Source organism: Muscardinus avellanarius (genome assembly GCF_963383645.1).
Source record: "Muscardinus avellanarius genome assembly, chromosome: 12".
In the NCBI taxonomy this organism is placed as follows: Eukaryota; Metazoa; Chordata; class Mammalia; order Rodentia; family Gliridae; genus Muscardinus; species Muscardinus avellanarius.
The window spans coordinates 79,418,375-79,427,330 of record NC_137798.1 but is presented as its reverse complement, the minus strand read 5'-3'; the positions used below and the strand labels follow the sequence as shown (position 1 = coordinate 79,427,330).

The window sequence follows — 8,956 nt, the reverse complement described above, 5'->3', positions numbered from 1 at the left end:
GGCGCATGCTTGTAATCCCAGCATTCGGGAGGTGGAGACCAGAGGATTGCAGTTCATGGACAGCCTCAGCTACTTAGTGAAACCCTCTACAACTTAGTGAGACCCTGTTTCAAAATAAGAATACAAAATAGGGCAGGGGGTATAGCTCAGAGGTCGAATGCCCCTGGCTTCCATCCCCAGTCCCACAAAAAATAAATAAAAAATAAAAAAATAAAAAGGGCTGAAAATATAGCTCAGATGTAGCATGCCCCGTGGGTTCCCAAGTATGTATGTATGTATGTATGTATGTATGTATGTATGTATATACATATGCAATATATATTTATTTCACACACACCAAAAAACAAAACTGAATCTTTAAACACTCTTCAGTCTTAAATATTGACAATGAATTCAGTGATGGGTGAACCAGCCAAAATGCTTTCAACCAAGACACTGCCCTCAAGCCATCCTTTCGAAACTCCTATTGCTTGTATATATAATGTCCTCTACTATAAATGTCACTTATTTAATCTTGTTTCTATTGCTGAACACATAATAGGTCATGACATTAGAACTACAACAATGAACATTCTTCTGTATTTGTGTGCTTGAACAAATAACTCTAGAAATATATGTTCCAAACTGCCTTCTAAAGCGTTACATCCATTTGTAGTCCTATTAACAGGACAAAGCTTCTGATTCTTGAGGCTCCCCCAAGGATCGTTTGCAGCAGGCCTGAGATGCAGTCCAAGATGGTGTATTTAAGTTCCAAGGTGATTTTGTTAATCAGAGATCTTGGAATCACTGCCTAGTGAAACCATCACAGAGGAGTTGTTTGGAGACATATCCAGTGAATTATAAAAGGAAACTATAAATACTTTCATCGGTACTTCTATGTTTTAGACTTTCCACTCTGATTATAGTCCTCTGTGAAAACACAAAAGTACTCTGCTACTGCTGTTTCAGTACAATCAGAGCTTGGGACAAGAAATAAACTCAGGAACCTTCTAGTAGCTTTTATTGGCACAACCTAGGAAGAGGTGTGGGAGTCATTTCTGAGGAAAGCTCTGTATTCCAGCAAGGTAGTCAGTGTTATGTTTACCACACCACTGAACCAGAAAGCTGAAGTTCTTGAAACAGATGTAGCCAGGTCACTTAAGAGACTCCAAAATCAATAGGCTGAGCCCTACTATTCTGTTAAGACCAGAAAGGCAAGAACCAGCCCTAGAGGTATGCCTTGTTATGGGATGACTGATAAGGCAGGAAACAGTATGGAGTTTCTTAGGTTTACTCTGTCCACTCCCCCTTCACTAGGAGGATTCATGCTGCAGCAGCACCGGGTCTTCCCTCGTTCTAAGAGGTTTCTGCTCAGGATGAGTGGTGGTCATAGGATGTGATCATCAGGATGGTAGAGCTCACTCATCAGGCGGTAGATGTAGGAAGGTGCATTCCCACCGATGTTGGAGATAAAGAGGGTAATGAGCTCAGGGGGGACGTAGTCAAACACAGGGCAGTGGACGCTGACCTTCTCCAGAATGTCCCCTGAAAGGCAATCACACATGCCAAAGATGAAGCTGAGGACCCTCCTCTAATACTTAAGTAGCACACAGAGTGTAGGCTCATTAATGCAGGCACACTAAATACCCAAGAAGGGAAGCTGTGGCAATGCAAACTGGAGAGATGACTCCAGACCACCTTCACTCTGCCTACATCCCCGATGGCTTTGCAGAGCCCTCAGAATAAAACTCAGATTCAAGACTGCAACCTTCAAGATCTGGCCCCCATCACACCACCCTAAGCCTAACTGGTGCCACTCTCCTGTCTTACTACTCTGCAGCCATATGGCGCCTTTCCTAACTGGCTCAGCATGTGGGGCCCTTGCACCAGTGCCTGGAAAACTCCCTGTGCTTCACATGGTGGGCTCTCTTCATTCAGGCCTTGGTGGCAATGCCATTTCCTCGACACCCTCTCCAACCTTAGTGGTGCCTTAGCCACTTTCCATCACGTCACCCTTACTTCTTTTCTTCCTAAAACATCCCAGGACCTGCCATTTTCTTGTCTGTCATCCATAGAGAATATAATGGGAGTAGTGCCCTATCTACTTCATTCATTGTTATATTCCTGTGCCTAGAGACAATGGGTGCTCAATAATTATTTCTTGAAGAATGGACATCTGAATAAAGGAATTAAATTTTTAAACTTCTAACAAGAGTTGGGAACCCAGGTGTTGTGGTGCATGCCTTTGATTTCAGCACTTGGGAGACAGGAAGATTGCAGATTCAAAGCCAGCCTCAGCAATTATTCAGTGAGGCCCTCGGCAGCTTGGTGAGACCCTGTTTAAAAATAAAAATAAAATAAGGCTGGGGGTGTAGCTTGGAGGTAGGATGCCTCTGAGTTCAACCTCCAATAATCCCCAAAATAAAAAAGTAAAGAAGAATCAAGAGCCCACATACTGTGCTTTGCTCTCTTAACTGCTGATGAGGCAGCAGGCTCCCTGAGCAAAGCTGCTGCCTTTAGAAACCAGAGAAAAGAGCCAGGCATGGTGGTGCATGCCTGTAATCCCAGTACTTGGGAAACTGAGACAGGAGGATCGCAGGTTCGAGGACAGCCTCAGCATGTAGTGAGACTCTCAATAACCTAGCAAGACCCTGTTTTCAAATAAAATTGGGCTGGGGGCATAGCTTGAAGGTAGAATGCCTCTGGATTCAATCCCCAGTGCCAAAAAAAAAAAAAGAAAGAAAGAAAGAAACAGACCCCAATACACCAGGGTATCCAGGCCACAGGTGAGTTTTTTTTTTTTTTTTTTTTTTTTTTTTTGTGGTACTAGGGATTGAACTCAGGTTATTCTACTTCTGGGCTACATTCCCAGTCCTAATTTTTATTCTTAATTTGAAATAGGGTCTCGCCAGGCGTGGTGGCGCATGCTTGTAATCCCCGCGCTTGGGAGGCTGAGACAGGAGGATCACACAGGTTCGAAGCCAGCCTCAGCTACTTAGTGAGGCTCTCAGCAACTTAGTGAGACCCTGTTTCCAAATAAAATATAAAATAGGTCTGGGAGTGTAGCCCGGAGGTAGAAAGCCTCTGGGTTCCACCCCCAGTACCACCAAAAAAAAAAAAGAAAAAAAAAAAGAAATAGGGTCTCACTAAGTTGTGGAGGGCCTCACTAAACTACCTGAAACTGCAATCCTCTGTCTCAACCTCTCAAGTATTGAGATTACAAGCATGCACCACCACGCCTGGCTCACAGGAGAGTTATATACAGGAACATTTCAAAGCATGCTGCCTTTGGCAGAGAGTTGACCAAAGCTGACTCCTTACAACAACTGTAAACAGGTAAATTATCCCACTTGGTGGTTGCCTATATTTCAAACAGTGTGCAAAGCCAAACCCTGTCAATGCTGAATGATCTGAACTGCCATGGCTGAACACTCAGCTAACACATGTCTCAGAACAAATTGTCATGGACTAGCTCAGGTCCCCAAGCACTCTAAACTGCTAAAACAAAAACAAAAACAAAAAAACCAACAGTCTTCACAAGTAGTGTGGAAAGAAAAAAAAATACTACCTGACAGTACTCAATCCTATTTACCACCAAAACAATAAAAAGACCAAGCATACACACACACACACACACACACACACACACACACACACACACACACGTATTCTCATTCTCTCTCTCTCTACCTTCTGTGAAAGGCAGAACTTCTTCAGGAGCCACAAACTTGTGAAATGAATCTTCTTCATTGGGGAACTAAAAAATTAAAAAATAATTTTTTTTAAAGAGAGCCAGCAATTCCACTCTTAGATATGCATCGAAGAGAAACGAAAATATACACCCGCACAGAAGACTGACAAACAAATGTTTAAAGCAGCATTCTTTATAAAAGTCAAAAAGAACCAAACCAAATGCCCATCCAAAAAACCATTGTATGTAGCCAGGCGTGGTGGCACATACTTGTAATCCCAGTACTAGGGGGGCTGAGACAGGAGGATCGCAGGTTTGCGGCCAGCCTCAACTACTTAGTGAGGTTCTCTGCAACTTAGTGAGATCCTGTTCCCAAATAGAGTATAAACAGGGCTGGGGATTTAGCTCAGAGGTGGAATGCCACTGGGTTCAATCCCCAGTACTATACACACACACACACACACACCAAAAAAAAAAAAAAAAAAACATAGATAGGCTGTATCCAAACAATGAAATATGATTCATTCAGCCTTAAAAATAAATTACAACATATGTTAAACAGACGAATCCTGAAAACATTCTAAGTGAAAGAAGCCAGACACAAAATGTCACAAACTGTATGATTCCTTTAACATAAAAATATCCATTGAGACAGAAAGCACACTAGTGGTTACTAGGAGATGGGAAGAGGGGCGAACAGGGAGCAATTACTTAATGGGAATAGGGAACTTTCCTGAGATGACAAAAGGTTTTGAAGGTAGAGAATAGAGGTTGCAGTGCTATGCATGTGGGAAATACTACTCAATTGTACATTTTTAAATGATTAATTGTATGTTGTATGAATCTCAGCTCAATTGAAAAATAAGAGACCTATTAGTAGGTTGTTTCCAGTGCAAATAGCTTCTATCACTGATGAAATGGCTCTTGGCAACTGCTTGTATTCAGGCTACAGAGGACAGACCCTGAACAATGGCAAATAAAAGTAACTCTATGACCCTACTTTCAACCTGCCCATTGGCATTTCAGAAGTGGCTGGGGCAATAGGGAGTTGTGGCAATTCTATGCATAGGGCCTTTCCGTAATCCACATTGTCCTGACATAATTTTGACTTTTTAAAGCTGGCAGGTGCCGGGCGTGGTGGCGCACGCTTGTAATCCCCGTGCTTGGGAGGCTGAGACAGGAGGATCACGCAGGTTCAAAGCCAGCCGCGCTGGCTTAGGAGACCCTGTTTCCAAATAAAACATAAAATAGGTCTGGGAGTGTAGCCTGGAGGTAGAAGGCCCCTGGGTTCCATCCCCAGTACCACAAAAATAAATAAATAAATAAAGCTGGCCGGTTATAACTATTAATTGTGTTTCCCATATCAAGACTTCTGTGCTCTTTCTCTCTTTTACTGGGTCTAATCCACTAGGTAAACTCAGGTAAAAGGAGACCCCAGAGTGAGCAGGTTGAAGGCTGAGTTCAAGCCTACTCTTGAGCTCCCTTCTCTACCAGCTCAGTTAGAGACAGATGGACATACCTGTGGGGAAAGCTTGAACATGGGCGCACAGATGATGAGTGGGGTAGAATGGTGCTTGGCTGCCAGGGCCAGAGTGTGGGTTCCTGCCACAGCTCTCAGGGCACCATTGGCTAGGATGGTCTTCGTGCCAATGATCACCTTTGGGACAGAAAGAAAAATGTGAGCCATTCTGGGGATAGAGCCATTGGCCACCTTCCCCAAGGAAAGAATGAATGTAGCATAGGGTAGAAAACAGCAAACTTACTGCTCTCTGCCCTGTCTTTTCAGGAAGTCTATATGCCATACCTGCTGAGAAGCCAGAAGTCTTTTCCATCCCCCATCCCCACCATTGCCAAGTTCTTTATCGTGAGGCAGGAACTCTATGGCCAATCCCTAGCAGCTGGCACTTGCTGTTTGGTTCTACTTTGAAACAAATTTAGAGGCTACCCCAAGTGAGGAATAGTGATGCAAATAAGGGGAAAAGAAATTCAGTAAACAGTAAAACTTTCAAAGGGTGTTAGAAATACTCATCTCTTACCATGAATATTATGAAAAGGAAAAAAAAATCAGTATTTCAGAAGTATAATCTTCATGAATTCAACAGAGTAACACCAAAGACACCCACCTTGTTGACTCTTGACATAACAGCAAAAATGGCAGCATCAGTCATCACAGTTGTCTCAATACCTGCTTTGGACAAGTTGACAGCCATTTCATGACCCTACAATAGGAGGGAAAGGCTGATGCTGGGAGAGAGTAAAAAAAGCTCCCAAACGTAACACTCTAGGGAGTCCTGTACTATGGGCATACCCAGCATACAATTTCCAATATTTTCTGCCTATGGTGAGTACTCTCTGATGAGCTTCAGGGAAGCCCAAGGGAAGCTAATAAATATACATTCCTCCATGGTAATACTAGAGCAGCCACAAAACTGGAAATACAACTTGCTTGCATGATCAAGCCTAGCTGACATGATAGCTCCCAGCCCATTATTTTATAACATCTTATATTCTTACATATTTCTTTTTTGAGACCTATTATTTACTTAAGGACTGAATGAGATCAGACTAAGCACCAGTCATGCCCAAGATAATTTACCCTATTTTGATCCCCCCCCCGCAAAAAAAAATATTTAACTTTTCTAAGAGCCAGCAGTTCACGCAGTTTTCTTAAACCAATGCTTAAAAGTGTTCACAGCCAGGCTGACACAAGAGGATTACAGATTTGAGGTCAGCCACAGCAACTTAGACCCTGTTTCAAAATAAAAAATAAAAACTGCTGGGGGGTATAGCTCAAAGGTTGAATGCTCCTGGGTTCAATCTCCAGTCCCTACCCTTCAAGTGTTCATAGGATAAACAACCTGAAATTCCCTTAATGTCTTACTTTATCTTCTCAATGACTTGCTTATCAATTCAAAGTTGGCATGGCCCACACCCATCCCTCTTTTAATTTCTTCTTATTTTCATTTTTCTTAGGAACTCCTGCAGTCCCCCTACCTGGCAGAAAGGAGCACACTCTGCCACAATGACATGGAATTTCCTCTTTCGGGCAGCCTCTTTGAGGAAAGCCTCTACTGTTCTGGAGAAGCCAATGGTCATGATCACCTCGTTGGAGTGGATGTGCTCCAGAGCCTGGGCTGCAATGTTCTCCGTGGTGCCTTCTACAAAAGCATTTTGCAAGGAAAATATGAAACTGCCACACTATGTCAGAGATAGACATGACACTATCAATGGCAGAGAAAGAGGTGTCTGCTTTTCATATACACTGCCCACCTGGCAGACCCTGGTGCTGCAGGGTTAATGGGCTTGCAGTGACAGCCAAATTTCTTAAAAGACCCACTCCTCTGGGATCTCCTACCTCCCAAATTCTCAGCCTACACCCCTTTCTCAGCAGAAACTCTATTCATCAATTACTTCCCTGTCACTACACCAACAACTCTGTCTTACATCTGAATTTGAAGACAATAAGTTCAGGCAAGAAAGAGCAATCTGGGAAATCCTAAAGTGCTGACTGTGGGGTAACAGAGCTTCTCCCTAAAAGAACTTTTCCTCCAAAAGGTGGCCACAACAACTTCCATTTGAGAGAGAATCAAGAGAAGAAAAACGGGGGAGGAATTTGGAAGCAACAGTTTGGGGCACAGATAAAACCTAGCTTCACTGTCCTTGGAGGAACTCTAATTGTAATGAATATCTGTAGCCTCTTAGGTCACAAAGCAAAGAGGATGGAGATATTTACATATATGTAAACATATATAGGGGGTATATGTGTATGTATAAACATATGGGGAGTATAAAAACAAAAGTAACTTCTGTGAAGAAAAGTCTATCTAGTGTGGTTTTAGAAGCTTATTTTCCTTAAAATGAAAAGAAATCTCTGTCCTAATGAGTCTGCTTCAGTGGAGTTGCAGTCTTTTTAAAGGACTGGTCTGAGACTGGAGTAGTGGCTCAGACTTGTAATCCCAGTATTTGGGAGGCTGTGACCAGAGGATCGCAGGTTTGCAACCAGCCTCAGCTTCTTAGGCCCTCTGCAATTCAGTGAGACCTTGTTTCAAAATAAAGAATAAAAAATAGAGCTGAGGCTATAGCTCGGAAGTAGAATGTCCCTTGGTTCAATCCCTAGTATGGCAAAAAAAAAAAAAAAAAAAGGACTGAAAAGTAGATTACTTCAACCCTGCTGCCTGTTTCGCACTATTCCTAATCAGGATGAAGGACAAACTTCTGGGAACCAGGGAACTGGTAATCTCTTCTATTTCAGCTGATGAACAACTTCTGGGGGCTTGTCTCCTCATATGCTAGCGACCTGTCCTGTCCACCCAGAGACCAGATCTCTTACCCAGCTCCACTAGCAGCTCATTAATCGCCTCAATGATGTTGGACTGAAGGTGGGCATAATGGAAGCTGAAATCCTCGCTCAGACCTCCGGATGTCAAGAGTTTGTGCAGGGATTCCTGCTGATCGTTCTCGTCGCTGCGACCGTGCAGTCTACGAAGGAGACAAGACCCGAAAGGGGAGGTGGAGAGGAGGTGTGGTCAGGTAGGTACCCAGAGTTGCTCAGCAACAAAAGGGTCCAAGCATGAAGAGGCAACATGCAAACGCGTCCCTGGGTCCAACCCGGAGCCCAGACCATGAGCCCGACCTGCCATACTCCTCCCGGATGATCTTGAGCACTCTCCGCACCATGTTGCCCACGGTGGTCTCGGAGGGCTGCGCGGCCGTCATCCTCCTGCCCTCTCGGCGGATCAACTCCATCAGCTCTCCTGCAGCCCAAGAGCGAGACAGAGTGAGCCAGACCGGCACTGGATGAGGGCTAGGGATTGGGTACGAATGGGGAATGGGACGCGAGTGGAGCTAGGCATCCCTCACCCGCGTTGCTCCAACGGTGGTCGGTGATGATCCGACGCAGCAGCCCCAGAGTCTCCCGGGCCATGTCCTCCGAGCTGCGCTGCGCGCCACCCCGCTTCAGGGTTTCCACGAAACTCTCGATCCTCTCGGACAACTCCGAGCCCTGAACCGTGGCTCCCGGCATCTCCAAATCAGCCCGGAGAAACCGCTCCTGGAAGACCACAGGGTTGCACTTCCGGGGCGGGCAAGGTCAACTTCCGGTCCGCGAGAAAAACCCCGGTTTGAGAGGCTGCAGGTCCGTCCCCTCTAGTTCCCCGGGCCAATCAGAGACGCGAGACGTGAGTAGTTTCCTCACCACCCGGCGCCCAAGCGCCCGACCGGAAGTGGCCTTTCCGGCCCGGCGGACGCCGAGCAGGGTTGACTGGTCAGGCCAGAAGAGGCGGGTGG

General features: G+C 44.9%; 1 protein-coding gene across 1 annotated transcript; it reads right to left on the bottom strand.

Moving 5' to 3' along the window:
- Positions 1-1,366: 1,366 nt before the first annotated feature.
- EIF2B2 (eukaryotic translation initiation factor 2B subunit beta) lies at positions 1,367-8,693 on the bottom strand (the record flags this gene model as incomplete). The annotated part of the gene is made up of 8 exons (XM_080708308.1): positions 1,367-1,524; positions 3,670-3,736; positions 5,190-5,327; positions 5,794-5,889; positions 6,665-6,828; positions 8,001-8,149; positions 8,304-8,424; positions 8,531-8,693. The coding sequence occupies 8 exons, from the start codon at positions 8,691-8,693 to the stop codon at positions 1,367-1,369; spliced, it is 1,056 nt and encodes a 351-aa protein (XP_080564434.1).
- Between the last annotated feature and the right edge of the window lie 263 nt (positions 8,694-8,956).